This window comes from Ovis aries, chromosome 8 (assembly GCF_016772045.2).
Source record: "Ovis aries strain OAR_USU_Benz2616 breed Rambouillet chromosome 8, ARS-UI_Ramb_v3.0, whole genome shotgun sequence".
NCBI classification, from domain to species: domain Eukaryota; kingdom Metazoa; phylum Chordata; class Mammalia; order Artiodactyla; family Bovidae; genus Ovis; species Ovis aries.
Window position 1 is genome coordinate 2,678,389 of NC_056061.1, and position 23,885 is coordinate 2,702,273.

Below are 23,885 nucleotides of genomic sequence, written 5' to 3' on the forward strand. Positions count from 1 at the left end.
AGAAATTAGTAGTAGTTTTATTTTCCTGGAATTAAAGGTTTAATATATCTTCTAAGTATTCCTCTTATTGTTTTGTTCCGCTTTATTGAAACATAATTTGTATTGAGTTGCACAGTAATCACACTAGTCAGTTTTAGAACATTGTCATCACTCCAGAAGGAACTCCGTACCCTTCATTAGTTGCTCCCCAGCCCTCCTGAATGAACACCTAGCCTTTAGGCAGCCCTTGTTCTGCATTGTCTTTGTCCACTGGGTGTTTCATGTGAATGAAATCAAACAGCATGGGCTCTTCTGTGACTAGCTCCTTTCACTTAGCATAGTGCTTAGCAGGCTCATGTGTGCTTAAACGTCTGTCAGTGCACTGGTCCTTTTTTTGCTGACTAATGTTTCACTGCATGGATATATACCGCATTTTGCTTACCCATTTGTCATTTGAGGAACTTCTGGGTTGCTTCGACCTTTGGCTATTATGAATACTGCTACTGTAAGCATCCATGTGCAGACTTGTGTGTGCATGTATATTTCCATTCCTCTGTCTGTATGCCTAGGAGTGGAATTGCAGAGTCACATGGTAATTCTGTATTTACCCTTTTGAGGAATGGATTTTCAAAGTAACTGAACCGTTTTACATTCTCACCACTCTAGTGCATGCAAAGTGCTGCCTCATTGTGGTTTTTATTTGCATTTTCCTGATGGATCAAGTTGCCGAGCATTTTTTCATGATTTTATTGGCCATTTGTGTATCTTTTTTTTGAGAAATGACTGCTTATATTCTTTACTCATTTGATTGCCTTTTTAAAATTCACTTGTAAGAGTTTTTAAGTATATTCTGAATATAAGTTCCTTATCAGATATATAATTTGCAAATATTTTCTCTCATTCTGTGATTTGTTTTTTAAATTTTTGATAGTGTTCCTTGAAACGTAAAAGGTTTTCACTTTGATGAAATCCAATTTGCGTATTATTTTCTTTTGTTACTTATGGTGCCATATCTAGGAAACCAACCTAGTCCAAGATCATATGGATTTATGTCTGAATTCTTCTAAGAGAATGGTGTTAACTCTTACCCTACAGTCTTTGAGTTTGAGTTGATTTCTTTGTATGGTGTGAAGTAGGAGTCCAGCTACATTCTTTTGCCTGTGGACGTCCAGTTGTCCAATGCCATTTGTTTGAAATGCAGTTCTTTCCTCAATGAATTGCCTTGACAACCCCTTATTCATATGAGATCGCATAGTCTATTTCCCCTGAGGCCAGTCTGTTAAATAGTTTATCTATTTGTTGTGATATAATTCTCATATGATTACATGCATTCTTCGTAATTTTGAAATTAGTTTTAAATGAATCATTTATACAGTCCTAAAAATATTAATTACTTTATTATTATTAATAAGACAGTAATTATATGTGCTTATTATGCACCAGACTCTCTTCCAGGAAATTCATGTATCCACCCTTACTAGTCTTCATAACAACCTTATTAGATTGATAGAGTTACTATCCATATTATTTGGGTAAGGAAACGGAGCATAATAAGTAACTCATTCAAGGTCACCCAGCTAGTAAATTCTAGAGCCATAACAGCCCGGAGTCTAAAGCACTATTGTATGCTGTCTTGCTATAAGAAGCATTTTGAAACAGCCTCCATAATAGGAACCTGTAGATATGATGTTCAGAAAAAGTAGCCGTGGCCGCCTCACCCTCCTCCTTTGTCCCCGGGTGTCACGAGCACATGCCTGTGTGCACACTCACACCTGCCCCTGGACAAACAGCCACACCCACGCTGACCTCACGGCGTTTACCACTGCAGTTGCTCCTTAACGTTTTCTTTTTGTTGTTGTTAATTTTTATTTTTACTTCATTTTGCTTTACAATACTGTATTGGTTTTGCCATACATTGACATGAATCCACCACGGGTGTACATGCGATCCCAAACATGAACCCCCCTCCCACCTCCCTCCCCACAACATCCCTCTGGGTCATCCCCGTGCACCAGCCCCAAGCATGCTGTATCCTGCATTGGACATAGATGGGAGAATGGCATTGAAACATGTATACTATCATGTAAGAATCAACTCACCAGTCTATGTCCTTAACGTTTTCTGCAGTCATACGAGTTTTGGTGATAAGGCATTCTATTACTCGAGAGATTTAATATGTTAACAAGGTTTGTAATCTATCATTAGTATATTTCCCTTGCAGGGTCATGAAAAATGAAACCCTGATAGGTTAAAATTTTGTCGGGCTGAGAGGATTGTGTCATGGGCTGCCCTGAATGAGTTGCCCAGTGACCTTGGCAATATGAGTGTCTGACAAGGGTGGGGAACAAGGGAGGTGAAGTTAAAAGTCACAAGTAAGCCTTGTCTAGTTCATAGCTTTATGTCAGTGAAGTGTACTTCTAAGAAATGCATCTTGAAAATATCGTGTAATGTGTATTAATTGGAAATTAAAATATGTTTTCAATAGGTGGTTGTAATCTGAAGAATAAATCCGCTCAGTCGTTGGAATATTGTGCTGAATTGCTGGGTCTGGATCAGGATGACCTCCGTGTGAGTTTAACTACAAGAGTCATGCTGACAACAGCAGGGGGCACCAAAGGAACTGTGATAAAGTAAGTGCCCTGCTCGCTGCTCCCTCCAAGCCCTGCCTTGTGGGGAAAGCCAGATCCTGTCTCTGTTCCTTACTGAGCAAGGCAAAGGAATGCTTCAAAACATTGCAGTAAATTTAAAAAGTAACGATAAAAAGAGCCCTTTCCACTACACAGAAAGTGCTGGAGCTTACTTTGGGAAATATTAGCAAGGCATGTTTAGCCGGGTTCTCTGCTAAGCTAATTCCCCACTGTTGTTATGATGAAGAAAATCTCAGTGAGGAGAGTATATGGTAGCGCCTGCAGTCCTGTGGTCCTTCAGAGACGTTTCTGGAGCCCACGGGAAGGCTGGTAAAAGCCCCGGGTGTGGTCCTCAGCTCCATTTCCCCTGTGTTCTAAAGCAGTTCTGTGTTTTATGGATGGAGTGTCCACGTAAGAGTCCCTTTAGGAAAGGGTTCTTCTGCAAGAAATGCAAGTTGGGAAACCACTGTTTAGAAGAGACCTGAATGACTTTTGAGATTTCTTTCGAAGTTTGATCATTTTTTCTGGTGTTCTCAAGGTGCCTCATGCTCTGTGACAGCATTTAGCACAGCGTCTGAAAATTCTTTGGCATGGCACTCTCTTCATTGGACCGTGTGTCTGTATCTGCAGCGTCTGATGCTGTTATACTGTAGAGTTACCAGTACTGAGTTGAAAGTGTAGAATTGGACAGTTTGGATTTTAAGATAAACTTTTTTTTCTTTTTTTCTTAAGCAGTGTTAACAAATTACTGAAGTTTAAAGTTGTCTGGAATTAAACAGTTTCTTTTGCATTTAAGAAAGTTACATGGAAGATTATTCCTTTGAATAAATTTTTTGTGTATTCAGCATGTACTGTGAGGTATAAAATTAAGGTTAAAAAGATTTTTTGAGCCTAATATTCTACTCAATAATAGGCCTCTAATTATAGGTAACTCTCCTGTGGTATTTTACTTGGCCCTATTCATTTGTTTCTATTCGCAACTGACATTTTGTAGCTATTTGCTTTGTCCTTTGCGTTGACTGTGTGTGCTCAGCTCCTGGGAACCTGGCGTTATTTCCATAACATATTACTAGGAAGAATTTCTGTTGACTCGGTCTTCTTTTACAGGGTACCCCTGAAAGTGGAACAGGCAAACAATGCCCGGGATGCCTTGGCAAAGACTGTCTATAGCCATCTTTTTGATCACGTGGTAAACAGAGTAAACCAGTGTTTTCCTTTTGAAACATCATCCTATTTTATTGGAGTCCTGGATATTGCTGGGTTTGGTAAATATAGTTTTGTTTGTGAGTTTGTATCTGTTTGATATTTTTACACCCAGTTTTTCCACACATGATTAAAATTTAAAAACCTTTTTTCCCTGTAGTAACTTTTGCTTAATGTATTTCCAGTTATATGTCCATACTATCATTTCATTTCATAATATGATTCAAATAAGAAGCTAATGTTTCAGAAAAAAAGGAAAGACTTGTGGATTTTGGTCACAGTAATGCTTAAATTAGAACATGTTGATTGAAACTACTGTGGATAGACATGTCTCAGTGCTCTTAAAGGAGTACAGCGGAATAAAGTCTTCAGTGTTGCTGATAAAGAGAATTGACTCATTAAGACCATTGACTCCAGTGTAGAGCTGGGTACAGGTTGACCTAGCACACAGGCCAAACTCATAACTATGTATAGAAATTCATTCTTACTGATAGTTGTCACCAGAGAGCTAGTTCCAATTAATTTCTACCGAATGAGTAAGCTATTAAGATAAATATTTGAGAAGAACTGTGGCTGTGTATGACCAGAAATGAAATGAGTCACTGATGTCTGAATGCTTTGTTCGGAATGACCATGTTGTAAAAATCTCAACGTTAAGTCTGACCAATTTTTTATTGAGCTTTATAGGTGTGGGCGTTCCTTCTGTCTGTGCACAAGTGGTGTCCTTTGTAATTTGTTTGCAGTTGCCATGAGAAGATATGAGTGTTTACATTTTTGGGAAGGGCAGAGTTTTGTTTTTGACGTGATATATATGTTGAAATTTACAATAAAGCATTACCTTTTGTTCAGAGCTAGAGAAACACTCATTACTGACCTGAGAATCTCATAGTCTTCAGACATTTGTTTCCTGGTCTGCGCCAGTTTCGCACAGCACATAAATACACAAAGTCATAACATTTTAAAGCTGCAGGGATCTTAGAAATAATGTAATACAATGCCTTAATTTTAGAAATGCATTAGTATCTATAATATTTTTTCTAACTATAATCTCACAGATTATACAGAAAAATATGAAGTGCTTACATTTTAAGTCATTTTCTTCAATTTAGATTGCTTTAACTTCTGTGCCTTAAAAATATGTTACAAGTGACTTTTATTTTATTTTATAAAATAAAAGATATTTTGTATCTTTTACTATATGATATTTATTTAACAAACAACTTTTTGTCAAGCCGAGGTGTTTCTAATACTTAATTTTAGTGCCTATCAAAATTTAAGTCTTGAAATAAGAGCATTTGAGGAGTATGAAACAGTTGTACATACATTTTGACCTACTGTTAAATTAAGCATTGATACAATAAAATTTTATCCTAAGTTAAATTTATTAATGTGAAGTTGATCTGATGATGACTCTTGATTCTGGTTTTGTTTTCAGAGTACTTTGAACATAACAGTTTTGAACAATTTTGTATCAACTATTGCAATGAGAAGCTTCAACAATTTTTTAATGAAAGGATTCTGAAGGAGGTAATTGGCGTCCAATTTAGATTTAAGAATGGCCCTCTATTTCAAAATTTCAGGGTACAGAGATAGACTGCAGTTACCTGGATGGATGGGGTGTGATGTAAGGTGGCCCAGGGACTCAGAGAGGCCCTGCGTGGGCTATGGGGGCACATCCTAAGTGTCGATGGTACAGCTGAGCTTAGGGACCAAGCTAAGTAAAAACTCTAAAATAGGTGCCTCCTCAGAAGTGAGGGTATCTTGCCTTTTACTAGTGACTTTTACTAGACTTGAAATTCTTCTTGTTTCATTTCCTGATTTGGCTGTTTCCTCCTCCACTGCCAATCAACAGTCTCCTCTCATCCTGTCCTGGGCACCCCTCTCTTCCCCTGGGTCTCTGCTTCTGCCCAGTCGTTACCTGCTCACCCTCTCTGTATATGGCAGCGGAGCCCCCAGGTTGGGAGAGTCCGTGGGCACTGGCCTGGCCTGCCTCCCTAGCCCTGCCAGGTTACGCTGTGCGCTGCCAGTGGCCCGTCGGTGCGGTGTTTTTGGCCGGACACCATCTCTGGTCGAGTAAGGAACTTCCTGCTACTACTCATAGTAGATGGCTGTGGGCCTGTCCTACTCTTGCAATCTCAGGTCTTAAGGGAGTTCCTCTGTAACCCTTCAGAGTGCACAGTAAGTATAGGTAACTTTGGATCAGTAGATTTGTGGTTAGTCTCACCACTTTTTACCTTGTATTTTGAATTTTCTGCCATTTCCTATTAATACTCTTCCCTTTCCTTCGTTTGAGCTGTTTGAGATGTGTTTTCCTGAGTGAAGCAAGCAGAGGTAAAGGGAACTCAGAATCACCCCGTTAATCTCGTCCAGCCCTTTGTTTCACAGATGAAGAAGCCACAGCAGTTCAGTGACTTCTGCAGGTCTGCACCCTCCTTCCTGGCTGCTGGTTCCCTCCATATCAGCACTGCTGTTTCCTGAGCTCCCCTCTGTATCTGGCCTTGAGATGTGAAACCCTTCCTTTCCTGCTCCGATTCTATTCCTCTTTTCCTCCTTTCTTACTATGTTTTTGTCCTTTCGGGTTTCCCAGCACAGTCCAACTCTTATACCGCTCCTCATATATTATAGTTAAGCCAGTTCTGGCATAAACAAACAGGTGAAAACAAGTACTTGGCAGTTAAGATAGTTTCTCTGAAGATGTTCCCTCCGGCTGCCTTAGTCCTTCCATTACTGTGTGAAGTTTGACGTGTATGCTTCTCACTTAACCTGCCTTAATTCTTCCCTTCCTACCAGCCCAGCAAGCTTTATCTAGAAACTTCATGAAGAGGAGACAGTCTTGATTTATATTTATACCAATTCTTTAAAATAAAAGTGAATTTCAAGTTCAGATTGAGTCCAAGTGGACACCGCCTCCTAGAATGACAGAACCTTTTGCTAGTATGTCTCTTAGGAGGAAATATTTAAACATTCAGGGGGAAAAATAAGAAATACCCATAACCCTGAATTCATTGCATTGCTCACTCATCTGTGATAAAATTCCTGCCTGCCTGCCCCGGTCTTGTCTTGGGTTTGAGTGATTATTAACAGATCCCTGTGTCTGTGCCTGGCTGCCCAGCGTATTTCAGGGAAAGCGTGCTTATCTGTGAGGGAATGTTTCCACATATGTAAATCGTATGTTATGTTGGCCATTGAAGTTGTGATTTCACCTTGCCTTAGGGGCAAGGATTTTTCTTCCCTAATGTTTTGTAAGACTTCTCAGTCACCGAATCAGTTGGTGTGAACCTTTGTACACTGACTAATCAATAAATGTTATGATGATATCTGGCACCAAACAGTGAGTCTTTCCTCTCACATGGCATCTCCATATCTACGATTATGACTGTTTTTTTTCTAGGAACAAGAACTCTATCAAAAGGAAGGTTTAGGTGTGAATGAAGTGCATTATGTGGACAATCAGGACTGCATAGGTACGTATTGGTTTTACTCCGTTTGGGGGAACTGTGGGAAGACACAGTGAATGTTTTCACTAGTCATTCTTCTGTGCTCTGTGGTTGATACTGCTGGTTATGGGACTTGAAACTGTGGTGTTCAAGAGAGCTTTTACTTCTCTAGCACTGCTAGGAAGTTGTTTTTTCACATGAAGGCACCAAATTCAGCTATACTGAAAGTATTCTGAAAATTTCTTCTGTTTACTGTGATGGGCATTTTCTTTCTTAAACAGTTAACACGTGGCTAAGTTAAGGAGGAAACAAAACTGTTTAAGCAGTGAAGGGATTCCTTACTTGGCGTGAGGAAGCCCGTGGTATAGCCAGGTCCCTGCGGGGTCTGCAGGGGCTTGGCTCTGCGTCTGCCGTTCTTCATCTCTGTTCTCTGTGCATTGGCTCTACCCTCCAACTGGTTGCAAGTAGGCCTCACAGGTTCAGTGGGTCCCATCAGATAGTGCCACGCACAGGAGAACAGTCTCTTTCCTGGTCTGTTGTTGGTAGAGAGACCTTTTCCTGTTGTCACCCAACTGGTGCTCAGGCTGTCTTTTCCTTCCAGCCAATCTCTAAAATCAGCTGTTGGATAAACCTTGCTGTGAAAGTGGAATTTGGCAATTGAGCCAGTAACTCTTGCTAGATTTGGACAAGAGGTAACAACAACAACACAGTCACAGTGATAATACTTTACATTTATGTAACTTCCCAAAGGACTTTCATATCCTGCCTGGTCCACTTAGCATATCCCTCCACATGCCTTGTCCCTTCTTAGATCTTTGTGCCTCTGATGGTGTCGTTGGATATCTTGGCTGGAGCTCCTCCCCTTCCGTTTACCTTTCTGCCCACTTGCACGTCCTGCATCTGTCAGAATACTCTCGTTTACAGCTCAGCTAGTGTGCCCCCCTTCACCCCCACTAACTGCCCAAGATGCATCTTTCTCTGCCCAGTGCAGTTAGAGTCTTGATTGCTCTTCCTGTGTCCTGTAGCTTTTATTTATAATTAATTAATTAATTTTTAAATTGAAGGATAATTGCTTTACAGAATTTTGTTGTTTTCTGTCAATCCTCAACATGAATCAGCCATAGGTATACATATATCCCCTCCCTTCTGAGCCTCCCTCCCATCTCCCTCCCCATCCCACCCCTCTAGGTTGATACAGAGCCCCTGTTTGAGTTTCCTGAGCCATATAGCAAATTCCCCATGGCTATCTATTTTACATATGGTAATGTAGGTTTCCAGGTTACTCTTTCCATACATCTCACCCTCTCCTACCCTCTCCCCATGTCCGTAAGTCTGTTCTCTCTCTGTTTCTCCATTGCTGCCCTGTAAATGAATTCTTCAGCCATTTTTCTAGATTCTGTACGTATACATTAGAATATGATATTTATCTTTCTCTTTCTGACTTACTTCACTCTGTATAATAGGTTCTAGGTTCACCCACCTCATTAGAACTGACTCAAAGGCATTCCTTTTTATGGCTGAGGAATATTCCATTGTGTATATGTACAACAACTTCTTTGTCCATTCATCTATCGAGGGAAATCTAGGCTGCTTCCATGTTCTAGCTATTGTAAATACTGCTGCAGTGAGCAATGGGATACATGTGTCTCTTTCAATTTTGGTTTCCCCAGGGTATATGCCTAGAAGTGGGATTGCAAGGTCATGTGGTGGTTTTATTCCTAGTTTTTCAAGGAATCTCCATACCGTCTTCCATAGTGGCTGTATCAGTTTACATTCCCACCAACAGAGCAAGAACGTTTCCTTTTTTCCACACCCTCTCCAGCATTTATTGTTTCTAGACTTTTTGATGATGGCCATTCTGACTGGTGTGAGGTGATAATCTCATTGTGGTTTTGATTTGCATTTCTCTAATAGTGAGCGATGTTGAGCATCTTTTCATATATTTATTAGTCATCTGTATGTCTTCCTTGGAGAAATGTGTGTTTAGGTCTTTTCCCACTTTTTGATTGGGTTGTTCGTTTTTTTTTGGTATTGAGTTGTATGAGCTACTTGTGTATTTTGGAAATTAATCCTTTGTCAGTTGTTTAATTTGCTATTATTTTCTCCCGTTCTGACAGTTGTCTTTTCACCTTGCTTATAGTTTCTTTGCTGTGCAAAAGCTTTTAAGTTTAATCAGGTCCCACTTGTTTACTTTTGTTTTTATTTCTGTTACTCTAAGAGGTGGGTCATAGAGGATCTTGCTTTCATTTATGCCATCGAGTGTTCTGCCTATGTTTTCCTCTAAGAGTTTTATAATTTCTGGTCTTTCATTCAGGTCTTTAATCCATTTTGAGTTTATCTGTGTGTATGGTGTTAGGAAGTGTTCTGATTTCATTCTTTTACATGTAGCTGTCCAGTTTTCCCAGCACCGTTTATCGAAGAGGCTGTCTCTGCCCCATTGTATATTCTTGCCTCCTTTGTCAAAAATAAGGTACCCATAGGTGCATTTCTGGACTTTCTATCTTGTTCCATTGGTCTTATTTCTGTTTCTGTGCCATTACCACCCTGTCTTGATGACTGTAGCTTTGTAGTATAATCTGAAGTCAGGAAGGTTGATTCCTTCAGCTGCATTCTTCTTTCTCAAGACTGCTTTGGCTGTTTGGGATCTTTTGTGTTTCCATATGAATTGTGAAATTTTTTGTGCTAGTTCTGTGAAAAATGCCATTGGTAATTGGATAGGGATCACATTGAATCTGTAGATTGCATTTGGTAGTGTAGTCATTTTCACAATATTGATTCCCTACCCAGAAACATAGAATAGCTCTCCATCTGTTTATGTCATCTTTGATTTCTTTCATTAGCGTCTTATAATTTTCTTTGTACAGTTCTGTTGTCTCCATAGGTAAGTTTATTCCTAGATATTTAATTCTTTTTGTTGCAGTGATGAATGGCATTGATTGCTTAATTGTTCTTTCTGATTTTTCATTGTTAGTATATAGAAATGCAAGTGATTTCTGTGTATTGATTTTGTATCCTGCAACTTTGCTAAATTCACTGATTAGCTCTGGTAATTTTCTGATACTATCTTTAGGGTTTTCTATGTACAATGTCGTGTAAACTGCAAAGAGTGAGAGCTTTACTTCTTTTCCAGTTGGATTCCTTTTATTTATTTATTTTCTCTGATTGCTATAGCTAGGACTTCCAGAACTATGTTCAATAATAGTGGTGAAAGTGGACACCCTGTCTTCTTCCTGATCTTAGGGGGAATGCTTTCCATTTTTCACCATTGAAAATAATGTTTGCTGTAGGTTTGTCATATATGGCCGTTGCTATGTTGAGATAGGTTCTTTCTGTGCTGATTATTTGAAGAGCTTTAATCATAAATGGGTGCTGAATTTTGTCAAAGGCTTTTTCTGCATCTATTGAGATTAGCATGTGGGTTTTATGTTTCAGTTTGTTACTGTGGTGCATCACATTGATTTATTTTCGTATATTGACGAATCCTTGCATCCCTGGAATAAACCCACTTTGATCATGGTGTATGAGCTTTTTGATGTGTTGCTGAATTCTGTTTGCTAAAATTTTGTTGAAGACTTTTGCATCTGTGTTCATTAGTGATATTGGTCTGTAGTTTTCTTTTTTTGTGTTGTCTTTGTCTGGTTTTGGTGTCAGGGTGATGGTGGCCTTGTAGAATGAGTTTGAACATGTTCCTTCCTCTGCATTGTTTGAAAGAGTTTTATAAGGATAGGCATTAGGTCTTCTCTAAGTGGTTGATAGAATTCTCCTGTGAAGCCATCTGGTCCTGGGCTTTTGTTTCTGGGGGATTTGTGATCACAGCCTCAGTGTCAGTGCTTGTAGTTGTGTTGTTCACACTCTCTGCTGCTTCCTGGTTCGGTCCTGGGAGATTGAGCTTTTCTAGGAATCTTTGCATTTCTTCCAGGTTATCCATTTTATTGCCATCGAGTTGTTCATAATAGTCTCTTATAATCCTCTGCATTTCTGCCTTGTCTGCTGTAACCTCTCCTTTTTCATTTCTAATTTTGTTGATTTGATTCTTCTCTCTCTTTTTCTTGATGACTCTGGCTAAAGGCTTGTCAATTTTGTTTATCTTCTCAAAGAACCAGCTTTTAGTTTTATTAATCTTTACTACTGTTTCTTTCATTTCTTTTTCATTTATTTCTGCCCAGATCTTTATGATTTCTTTCCTTCTGCTAATTTTTCTTTCTTTTTCTTTTTCCAGTTGTTTTAGGTGTAAAGTTAGCTTGTCTATTTGATATTTTCCCTGTTTCTTGAGGTAGGATTGTACTGCTATAAACTTCCCTCTTAGAACTGTTTTTGCTGCATCACATGGGTTTTGAGTTGTCGTGTTTTCATTGTCATTTGTTTCTAGAAATTTTATTTCCCTTTTGATTTCTTGAGTAACATGTTGTTTATTTAGAAATTTATTGTTTAATCTCCATGTGTCTGTGTTTCTTACAGTTTTTTTTCTTCTAATTGATACCTAGTCTCATAGTATTCTGGTCAGAGAAGATGCTTGATACAGTTTCAGTTTTCTTAAATTTACTGAGGTTTGATTTGTGACCCAAGATGTGGTTTGTCCAGGAGAATGTTCCATGTGCACTTGAGAAGAACATGTATTCTTCTGCATTTGGATGGAATGTCCTGAATATATCAATGAGATCCCTCTCATCTAATGTACCATTTAAGACTTGTGTTTCCTTATTAATTTTCTGTTTTGATGATCTGTCCACTGGTGTGAGTGGGAGTTAAAGTCTCCTACTATTATTATGTTACTGTCAGTTTCTCCTTTTATGTCTCTTAGTGTTTGTCTTATGTATTGAGGACCTCTTATGTTGGGTTCATAGATATTTACAATTATTAGGTCTTCCTCTTGGATTGATCCCTTGATCATTATGTAGTGTCCTTCCTTTTTTTTTTTTAATTTTTATTTTTACTTTATTTTACTTTACAGTACTGTGTTGGTTTTGCCATACACTGACATGAATCCACCATGGGTGTACATGAGTTCCTAATCAGGAACCCCCCTCCCACTATACTGTCCTTCCTTATCTCTTGTTCAGTTCAGTTCAGTTCAGTAGCTCAGTCATGTCCGACTCTTTGCTACCCCATGGACTGTAGCATGCCAGGCCTCCCTGTCCATCACCAACTCCTGGAGTCCACCCAAACCCATGTCCATTGAGTCGGTGATGCCATCCAGCCATCTCATCCTCTGTCGTCCCCTTCTCCTCCTGCCCTCAGTCTTTTCCAGCATCAGGGTCTTTTCAAGTGAGTCAGCTCTTTGCATCAAGTGGCCAAAGTATTGGAGTTTCAGCTTCAACATCAGTCCTTCCAATGAAGACTCAGGACTGATCTCCTTTAGAATGGACTGGTTGGAATTCCTTGCAGTGCAAGGGATTCTCAAGAGTCTTCTTCAACACCGCAGTGCAAAAGCATCAATTCTTTGGCGCTCAGCTTTCTTTATAATCCAACTCTCACATCCATACATGACCATTGGAAAAACCATAGCCTTGACTAGATGGACCTTTGTTGGCAAGGTAATGTCTCTGCTTTTGAATATGCTGTCTAGGTTGGTCATAACTTTCCTTCTGAGGAGTAGGTGTCTTTTAATTTCATGGCTGCAGTCACCACCTGCAGTGATTTTGGAGCCCCCCGAAATAAAGTCTGACACTGTTTCCCCAACCATTTGCCATGAAGTGATAGGACCGGATCCCATCATCTAAGTTTTTTGAAAGTTGAGTTTTAAGACAGCTTTTTCACACTCCTCTTTTACTTTCATCAAGAGGCTCTTTAGTTCCTCTTCACTTTCTGCCATAAGGGTGGTGTCATCTGCATATCTGAGGTTATTGATACTTTCCTGGCAATCTTTATTCCAGCTTGTTCTTCCTCCAGCCCAGCGTTTCTCATGATGCACTCTACATATAAGTTAAATAAGCAGGGTGACAATATACAGCCTTGATGTACTCCTTTTCCTATTTGCAACCAGTCTGTTGTTCCACGTCCAGTTCCAACTGTTACTTCCTGACCTGAATACAGATGTTTCAGAAGGCAGGTCAGGTGGTCTGGTATTCCCATCTCTTTCAGAATTTTCCACAGTTTATTATGATCCACACAGTCAAAGGCTTTTGCATAGTCAATTAAGCAGAAAAAAAATGTTTTTCTGGAACCCTCTTGCTTTTTTGATGATCCATTGGATGTTGGCAATTTGATCTCTGGTTCCTCTGCCTTTCTAAAACCAGCTTGAACATCTGGAAGTTCATGGTTCGCATATTGCTGAAGCCTGGCTTAGAGAATTTTGAGCATTACTTTACTAGCATGTGAGATGAGTGGTAGTTTGAGCATTCTTTGGCATTGCCTTTCTTTGGAATTGGAATGAAAACTGACCTTTTCCAGTCCTGTGGCCACTGCTGAGTTTTCCAACTTTGCTGGCATATTGAGTGCAACACTTTCACAGCATCATCTTTCAGGATTTGAAATAACTGGAATTCATCACCTCCACTAGCTTTGTTCATAGCGATGCTTTCTAAGGCCCACTTGACTTCACATTCCAAGATGTCTGGCTCTAGGTGAATGATCACACCATCGTGATTATCTGGGTCGTGAAGATCTCTTTTTGTACAGTTCTTCTGTGTATTCTTGCTGCCTCTTCTTAATATCTTCTGCCTCTGTTAGGTCCCTACCATTTTTGTCCTTTATTGAGCCCATCTTTGCATGAAATGTTTCCTTGGTATCTCTAATTTTCTTGAAGAGATCTCTAGTCTTTCTCATTCTGTTGTTTTCCTCTATTTCTTTGCATTGATTGCTGAGGAAGGCTTTCTCATCTCTCCTTGCTATTCTTTGGAACTCTGCATTCAAATGGGTATATCTTTCCTTTTCCCCTTTACATTTCACGTCCCTTCTTTTCACAGCTATTTGTAAGGCCTCCTCAGACAGTTATTTTGCTTTTTTGCATTTCTCTTTTCTTGGGGATGGTCTTGATCCCTGTCTTCTGTACAGTGTCATGAACCTCCATCCATAGTTCATCAGGCACTCTTGTCTATCAGATCTAGTCCCTAAAATCAATTTCTCACTTCCACTGTATAGCCATAAGGGATTTGATTTAGGTCACACCTGAATGGTCTGGTGGTTTTCTCCACTTTCTTCAATTTAAGTCTGAATTTGGCAATAAGGAGTTCATGATCTGAGCCACAGTCAGCTCCCAGTCTTGTTTTTGCTGACTGTATAGACCTTCTCCATCTTTGGCTGCACAGAAATACAATATAATCAATTTAATATTATAAATCAATCTGATTTTGGTGTTGACCATCTGGTGATGTCCATGTGTAGAGTCTTCTCTTGTGTTGGTGGAAGAGGGTGTTTGCTATGACCAGTGCGTTCTCTTAGCTAAACTGTATTAGCCTTTGCCCTGCTTTATTCTGTACTTCAAGGCCAATTTGCCTGTTACTCTAGGTGTTTCTTGACTTCCTTCTTTTGCACTGAAATAATGAAAAGGACATCTTTTTTGGATGTTAGTTCTAGAAGGTCTTTTAGGTCTTCATAGAACTATTCAACTTCAGCTTCTTCAGCATTACTGATCAAGGCATAGACTTGGATTACTGTGATATTGAATGGTTTGCTTTGGAAACAAACAGAGATCATTCTGTCATTTTTGAGACTGTATCCAAGTACTGCATTTCGGAGTCTTTTGTTGACTATGATGGCTACTTGCATTTCTTTCTTCTAAGGGATTCCTGCTCCCAGTAATAGATATAATGGTCATCTAAGTTAAATTCACCTGTTCCAGTCCATTTGAGTTTGCTGATTCCTAGAAAGTCGATGTTCACTCTTGTCATTTCCTGTTTAACCACCTCCAATTTGCCTTGATTCATGGACCAAACATTCCAGGTTCTTATGCAGTATTGTTTTTTATAGTGTCGGACCTTGCTTCTATCACCAGTCCCATCCACAACTGGGTGGTGTTTTTGCTTTGTCTCTGTCTCTTCATTCTTTCTTGAGTTATTTCTCCACTGATCTCCAGTAGCATATCGGGCACCTACTGACCTGGGGAGTTCCTCTTTCAGTATCCTATCATTTTGCCTTTTCATACTGTCATGGGGTTCTCAAGGCAAGAATACTGAAGTGGTTTCCATTGCCTTCTCCAGTGGACCACATTCTATTAGATCTCTCCACCGTGACCCATCCGTCTTGGGTGGCCCCACAGGGCATAGCTTAGTTTCATTGAGTTAGACAGGGCTGTGGTCCGTGTGATCAGATTGGCTAGTTTTCTGTGATTGTGGTTTCAGTCTGTCTGCCCTCTGATGCCCTCTCTCAGTGCCTGCCTCTTACTTGGTTTTCCCTTACCTTGGGTGAGGGGTATCTCTTCATGGCTGCTCCAGCAAAGCGCAGCCACTGCTCCTTACCTTGGACATGGGGTAGCTCCTCCTGGGCTCCGCCTCTGACCTCGGACATGGTGTAGCTCCTCTCCGCTGCTCTTGTGTGCCGTCTCGGCTGTCCGCGCTTGTAATCTTCTTTATTTTAAGGTCTGTTTTATCTGATGTGAAGATTGCTGCTCCAGCTTTCTTTTGCTTCCCATTTGGGTGGAATATACTTTTCCATCCTCTCACTTTCGGTGTATATGTGTCTTGAGGTCTGAAGTGGGTTTCCTGTAGACAGCATATATATGGGTCTTGTTTTTGTATCCATTCAGTGGGTCTGTGTCTTTTGGTTGGAGCATTTAATCTGTTTACATTTTAAGTAATTATTGATATATATGTTCCTATTGCCAGTCTATTAATTGTTTGGGGTTGACTTTGTAAATCTTTTTCTTCTCTTCTATTCTTGACTATATAAATCCCTTTAACATTTGTTGTAAAGCTGGTTTGGTGGTACTGAATTCTCTTAACTTTTGCTTGTCTGAAAAAGCTTTTGAATTCTCCAGCAGTTTTGAATGAAATCCTTGCCAGGTATAGAAATCTTGGTGGTAGATTTTCCCTTTCAGAACTTTAAATATATCCTGCCATTCCCTTCTGGCCTGCAGAGTTTCTGCTGAAAGATCAGCTGTTAAGCGTATGGAGTGTTCCTTGTATGTCACTTGTTGCTTCTCCCTTGCTGCTTTTAATATTCTTTCTTTGTGTTTAGTCTTTGTTAGTGTTATTAGTATGTGTCTTGGCATGTTTCTCCTTGGGTTTATCCTGTATGGGACTCTGTGCCTTTTGGAGTTGATCGACTATTTGTTTTTCCATATTGGGGAAATTTTCAACTATAATCTCTCAAAAATTTTCTCATACCCTTTTTTTTCTCTTCTTCTTTGAATGTTTAATTCAAATGTTGGTGCTTTTGATACTGTCCCTGAGGTTTCTGAGACTATCCTCAGTTCTTTTCATTCTTTTTACTTTAATCTGCTCTTCAAAAGTTATTTCCACCATTTTTCCTTCTAGCTCACTGATTCCTTCTGCTTCAGATATTCTGCTGTTATTCTTCCTAGAGTATTTTTAATTTCAGTAAATGTTTTGTTTGTTTCTATATGTTTATTCTTTAATTTTTCTAGATGTTTGTTAATTGATTCCTGCATTTTCTCCATTTTGTTTTCAAGGTTTTTGATCATCTTTACTATCATTATTCTGAATTCTTTTTTAGGTAGTTTGCCTATTTCCTCTTCATTTATTTGGACTGCTGCATTTCTAGTTTGTTCCTTCATTTGTGTCATATTTCTCTGCCTTTTCACTATTTTATTTTAATTTTTATGTTTACTTTATTTTACTTTACAGTACTGTATTGGTTTTGCCATACATTGACATGAATCCACCATGGGTGTACATGAGTTCCCAAACATGAACCCCCTCCCACCTCCCACCCCATATCATCTCTCTGGATCATCCCCCTGCACCAGCCCCAAGCATCCTGTATCCTGCATCGAACATAGAATGGCGATTCGTTTCTTACATGATAGTATACATGTTTCAATGCCATTCTCCCAAATCATCCCACACTCTCCCTCTCCCTCAGAGTCCAAAAGTCCTCTCTACACATCTGTGTCTCTTTTGCTGTGTTGCACACAGGGTCATCATTACCACCTTTTTAAATTCCATATATATGTGTTAGTATACTGTATTGGTGTTTTTCTTTCTGGCTCACTTCACTCTGTATAATCGGCTCCAGTTTCATCCATCTCATCAGAACTGATTCAAATGAATTCTTTTTAACGGCTGAGTAATACTCCATTGTATATATGTACCACAGCTTTCTTATCCATTCATCTGCTGATGGACATCTAGGTTGCTTCCATGTCCTGGCTATTATAAACAGTGCTGCAATGAACATTGGGGTACATGTGTCTCTTTCTATTCTGGTTTCCTCGGTGTGTATGCCCAGAAGTGGGATTGCTGGGTCATAAGGCAGTTCTATTTGCAATTTTTAAAGGAATCTCCACACTGTTCTCCATAGTGGCTGTACTAGTTTGCATTCCCACCAACAGTGTAGGAGGGTTCCCTTTTCTCCACACCCTCTCCAGCATTTATTGCTTGCAGATTTTTGGATCGCAGCCATTCTGACTGGTGTGAAGTGGTACCTCATTGTGGTCTTGATTTGCATTTCTCTAATAATGAGTGATGTTGAGCACCTTTTCATGTGTTTGTTAGCCATCTGTATGTCTTCTTTGGAGAAATATCTATTTAGTTCTTTGGCCCATTTTATTGATTGGGTCATTTATTTTTCTGGAGTTGAGCTGCATAAGTTGCTTGTATATTTTTGAGATTAGTTGTTTGTCAGTTGCTTCATTTGCTATGATTTTCTCCCATTCAGAAGGCTGTCTTTTCACCTTGCTTATATTTTCCTTTGTTGTGCAGAAGCTTTTAATTTTAATTAGATCCCATTTGTTTATTTTTGCTTTTATTTCCAGAATTCTGGGAGGTGGATCATAGAGGATCCTGCTGTGGTTTATGTCGGAGAGTGTTTTGCCTCTGTTCTCCTCTAGGAGTTTTATAGTTTCTGGTCTTATCAATCATTATTTTTTTTTTTTAACTTATTGTATTTGAGGTCTTCTTTTTCTAGGCTTCAAAGTTGAATTCTTTCTTCCTTTCAGTTTCTGTCCTCCTGAGTTTGGCCCAGGGGTTTGTGTAAGCTTCCTATAGGGTGAGATTTGTGCTGAGGTTCTGTTTGTTTGTTTGTTTGTTTTTTTCTTTTTTCTCTGATGGACAAGCTGAGTGATACGGTGATCCTGTATGCTGATGATTGGGTTTGTATTTTTGTTTTGTTTGTTGTTCAGATGAGGCATCCTGCACAGACTACTATTTGTGGTTGGGTGATGCTGGGCCTTGTATTCAAGTGGTTTCCTTTGTGTGAGTTCTCACTATTTGATACTCCCATGGACGGAGGAGCCTAGGAAGGCTGCAGTCCATGGGGTTGCTAAGGGTCGGACACGACTGAGCGACTTCACTTTCACTTTTCACTTTCATGCATTGGAGAAGGAAATGGCAACCCACTCCACTGTTCTTGCCTGGAGAATCTCAGGGACGGGGGAGCCTGGTGGCTGCCGTCTATGGGGTCGCACAGAGTCGGACACGACTGAAGTGACTTAGGAGCAGCAACAGCAGGGTTAGTTCTCTGGTGGTCTAGGGTCTTGGAGTCAGTGCTCCCACTCCAAAGGCTCAGAGGTTGATCTCTGGTCAGGAATGAAGATTCCACAAGTGGTTTGTTATGGCATTAAGTGAGATTGAAACAAATATCCAAAAATGAGAAACCAAAGATGAACCCCAGATAAATGGCAGTTACAAAATCAGGCAGATAATTTAAAAAAATGGAACATACGCATATACATATACACCCATGAGCAAAGTCAAAACAGTCCAGGAAAAATAAAGTACAGTAGATTGACCTGGTGAATAAAGGAAATCAAAACCTATATTTACCAGTTAAGAACAAAACTAACTAAAGCAGAAAATTGAAAACAAAACTAATGCAAGGTTTCAAGTGGGAATAAAGCAATGAAAACAAAACTAACAAATATGTTGAGAGGAAAGGAAGGAAAGAAAAGAAAGAAAGAATTGATACGCAAAGTTAAGTAGTGGTAGATGAAGAAGATTTACATACATTAAACATTAACTGCAAGGGGAAAGGAACAATAGGAAAGGCAGACAAAGGAATAAATGTAGAAAATATATAATAGGTTTCAAAAAATTAAAAATTATAAAAAAGAGAAAAGAAAAAAGTGAAGAAATAAAAAGGATAAAAAAGGAAAGCTCCACAGAACTGCAGAAATCCAGTGTAGAGGCAGAGCTTTATAGCAACAATAAAGAGTGTGACTGAATAAACACATATACATATCCACCCATAATCAAAATCAAAACATTCCAACAAAAGTAAAGTATAATAGATTGACCTGGTGAACAAAGGAAACCAAAAATTATATCTGCCAGAACAAAAGTAACTGAAGCACAAACTGCAAAACAAAACTAAAGCAAGGTGCCAAGTGGGGAATAAAACAATGAAGATAACATTAACAAATATGCTGAGACGTAAGGAAAGAAAGAATAGACATGCAAAGTTAAATAAAGGTAAATAAAGAAGATTTATATACATTAAGGATTAATTGCAAGGAGAAAAGAATAGTGGGAGAAGCAAACAAAGGGATAAATGTAGGAAAAATAATAGTAGGTTTAAAAATTAAAAAGTAATATTAAAAAATTAGAAAATAAAAAAAGGAAAACTCCACAAAACTGAAAAAGCCCAGCGTAGAGGTAGAGGTTCATAACAATAATAAAAAATGTAACTAAGGAAAAAAAGAAAAGCTCAAAAGCTTAGATTTCCTAGTGCCAGTAAAATCGACAGCTGCAACAAAGTGGGGGAAAGGGGGGAAAAACCCAACAGAATCTACAGAATAAGTCGAACACAAGAATAATAAATGTTTTTCTTGGGTCACTGCTGTCGGAGTCCTCTCCCTCGCTGAGAGTCACAGCCCACCTCACCTCTCTAGGACGCCCTCCAGCACTGTGCTGGTCTCTCGACCTGCTATGGGGGCAGCTCAGCTTCTAACCTGGTCCTGCTCCTGTGCATTCTTGCCTCCAGTGTCCACAGCTGTCAGGACTAGTGCGTTTTCTTCTGTGGGAACTCTCAGTGGCCTTTTAGATATTCCATAGACACAGAGTCTGCCTAGATGATTGTACGGATTTAATCTGCAGCTTCTACAGCTGGTGGGAAGGTTTTGGGTCTTCTTCCATAGCCACACTGCACCTGGGTTTCACTTGTGGTTTTATTTCCATCTCTGCATGTGGGTTGTCCACGGGGGTTTGCTCCTGAGGCTGCCCTGGAGGACTTGGGTTTGCCTGTGAGGGCCAGGTGTGGAGGTGGTGCAGCTGCTTGGGTCTCAGGGATTCTGGCAGCACCAGGTACTCAGGGGAGTTGGCAGCTAGGGCAGCAGGAAATATTGTGCTCTAGAAGAGTATGGCAACCAGTATTGGCCAGTATGCTCCAGTATTCTTGCTTGGAGAGCACCCCCTCCGTGACAGAGAAGCCTGGCAGGCCACAGTCTGCAGGGTCGCAAAGAGTCCAGACACGACTGAAGTGACCGTGTGTGCTAGATGCAAGCCTTTTTTGCCTGTGGCAGCTCTGCCCCAGTGAAAGGTGAGTGTGAAGGTGGAGCAGCTGCTTGGCTTGTGGGGACCCTGGTGGCACCAAATGTGCAGGGACATGGACTGCCTCTCTGGCAGGAGTTATGGCCCTCTCAGAGTTTTTTCGAGCCTCCTGTAGCTGGCAATCAGAAGGCCTCTTTGGCCAGTCTTTCCCTGTAGCTCCACCCATTCATGCACTTAGAGGGCTCCCTTGCCTGGGGTCCTTCTCTGTTGTGTGGGGTGTCAAGCACATAGAGGGGCCCCCCCTGACTGGGATCCTAGTCAGTATATCCTTGTGTCAGGCACTTAAAGGGGCTCCCTGGCTGGGGTCCTACTGTGGTGCCTCAGGCGTTTGATGGGCCAGCCTCTGTTGTTCAGCTGCTGTTGCTGGCGTGTGGAGAGAGAGGCTCCATCCCCTATGCGTGACTCATCGCCTTGCTTCCATGGCTGCCTGGCTTTCCTCCACAGGCATTTCCCACCACAGTCTCCTCCCTCACGTCCCCTCGATCTGTCTCTCCACAGTCCACAGCAGCTCTTGCCCTGGGATTGCTTTACAATCCCTAAACTCTAGCTCTCAGCTGCTGCACCTTCCAGGGGACCTGGGTCCCTATCCAGGGTATGTGTGGCTGCAGCAAGGACTGTCTGATTCTCATTCCATTTAGGCTGCCACAGATCACCTGTTTCAGTCTCAGCCTTAAATGTTTCTCCTCTGACTCAGACAATTGCCCTGATGTGGGGATCGGACCCCTGCTTGTTCCCCCACCTGCCAAGGGCAGGTCCAGTCGTACTAACACTCCTGTTTTTCCCCCTAGTTCCTTCCTACCGAGTTTTGTGTGGTTCTATATGTTCTTTTCTGCTGGTCAGTTACTCTCGTCCACTCTCAGCTGGTGTTCTGCCTACATTTCTGTGTCTGAAGGTGTGTTCCTGATGTATCCGTGAAGAGAGATGTACTCCATGTCCACCTATTCCTCTGCCATCTTGTTCTTAATTCCTATCTTTTAGAGTCTGTCCCATTTAACAGTTCTATCTACTGCATTTAAGCAGCTTACATTCTATAGTTATTTTGGACAGGCAGTAAATTCAAAACATAAGAATATAAGGAGCATAAATATGTGTTGTTGCTGAAGTTTTGCTGGAAAGCTTTTGAACCCATATCTGTAAGTAGTTTTAAAAACCTAAGCTTACAAAAGCTTCTGTAGTTTTACTTCGTTTTGAATATAGAGGTCATCTGGGAGAGGAAGATTGCTGGCTCTTTGGCCTCTGTCCTAGCTTACAGCCAGGATGGTTATTACGTTAGTCATTTTCTTTATGGAGTTGTTCTCTAAACTGTGTTGAGTATATGATGTTACTTTCTAATAAATTGCCAGATGTAAAATAAAATTCATTTACTCTCTGTAGCTTTTGAGAGAAAACAGTATTTGTGGAATCATATTACTTTGTTTCTGACCAGCCCTCAAAATTTGTGATCAGTGTTTAAAGTGTTGTATTTTTACCCTGTCATATTTGAATTTTTTGAAATAGATTTAATTGAAGCAAAATTAGTGGGAATATTGGATATTTTGGATGAAGAAAATCGCCTTCCCCAGCCAAGTGATCAACACTTCACATCTGCAGTTCACCAGAAGCACAAAGACCATTTCCGACTCTCTGTGAGTTTGTCATTTCAAAACTGAGGCTCTGGCTGGAAGAGAAACTTTCGGAAAGATGTGCTAGATGTTAGATATTAGATAATCAGACTCCTAAGTTATGTAAGGCATTTAACAACTATATGCATCTTCTATAATTAATCCAGCACAGTGTCTTCTATAGATGACCATTAATTTATATCTGTATATTTTTGCTGCTGCTGATCTATCCAATCAAGGCCCTTTTAGCTGGATATAAAATACATTTCTCCCATATACGATGTACAAAAAGATTTATGTCCTTTTTTCGTACATTTATGTGCTGTCTTTATGTTCTCCCTTCTGGGTGAAGTGGCCATCAGTCACTGTGTTCCGTATCATGTGCACTGGATCACTTCCCAGGGGTTAGGACCTAGAGTCACATGCAGCCACCTGCCTGCACGTTTATAAAACCAGCAAAGCTTGTGGCTAAGAGTCTGACTGGTAGAAGCAGTTCATTTAATGATGTGTGATTTCATTTCGATGCTCTTTCCTTAGGAGTTTTGAATGGCAGTTGTACTCAGAGAGGGTCATAGAAGCTGAAGCAACAGAAGAACTAGCTGAAGGGTAAAATAGACACAGAGAGACAAGAGACACAGAGAGAAATAAATGAGAAGTACTCTTCCAAAAAGGGTCAGAAGACCTGGTTCCCTAGACTGCTGTTGTGTCATAGAGCTGTGCTTGAATCCCCGCTAGTGGTGGTGGCTGGTAGGGCCATTCTCCATAAGGCTGGAGCGTGCTTCTCTTGAGGTGTTTTCTTTGTTTAGGGAGCTCTGTGTTTATCTTTACAGTCAACCTACATCCCCTGACTAATCCAAATACAACTCCATCCTTGTGCCCAGAATGGTTGTTAATTTCACCCATGTAGGTAGGTGCTGCCTCATCTTAGAATGAAGACAGGAAGGAAGGAAGATGGAAGAGAAAAGAAAAGCTGTCCAGAGTTGCAGTCGCCTCCTGTACTGTCACAGTTTTGAGACTGGGACATAGTATAACAGTCATTGCTTTGATAGGTCCAGGAGTTCAAGTGAATGAAGGCAGATATTCTTGTTTCCATACATCATTAACTAAATCAGTAGCACAAGCGGGTTGAAGGCATTTACTGAAAAAGCTGATGTAATTATGCTAACCTTCTCTGGAGACTGCATCCCACAGCCACCTACTCCATCAACTTGCAGTTCTTCTTATCCTTAAATAAATTTTGGGATGTGAAGGCTGCCTCTCTTCACTTCAGTTGAGATAGAAATAAAACAGCATGTGTCCCCAGGAAAACTTCTGCTAAGACTGAAGACGTGTATCTAGTCCTGTTTATTCACTGCTCTCTCTGAGAACCAGTCTGGATGCACAGTCACTTTTGCCAAGAGAACTGACTGCTGGTCAACAAATTGTGACCAAGGT

General features: G+C 40.3%; 1 protein-coding gene across 2 annotated transcripts in view; it reads left to right on the forward strand.

Moving 5' to 3' along the window:
- The window catches only part of MYO6 (myosin VI), a 160,281-nt gene that overhangs the window by 90,338 nt on the left and 46,058 nt on the right, over positions 1 to 23,885 (forward strand). For both annotated transcript variants that reach the window (XM_027972293.3, XM_060419368.1), the window contains exons 12-16: positions 2,465 to 2,609; positions 3,714 to 3,871; positions 5,245 to 5,336; positions 7,201 to 7,273; positions 22,348 to 22,475. In XM_027972293.3, coding sequence (XP_027828094.1) covers positions 2,465 to 2,609; positions 3,714 to 3,871; positions 5,245 to 5,336; positions 7,201 to 7,273; positions 22,348 to 22,475 — 596 coding nt within the window. The remainder of the gene's footprint in view (positions 1 to 2,464; positions 2,610 to 3,713; positions 3,872 to 5,244; positions 5,337 to 7,200; positions 7,274 to 22,347; positions 22,476 to 23,885) is intronic.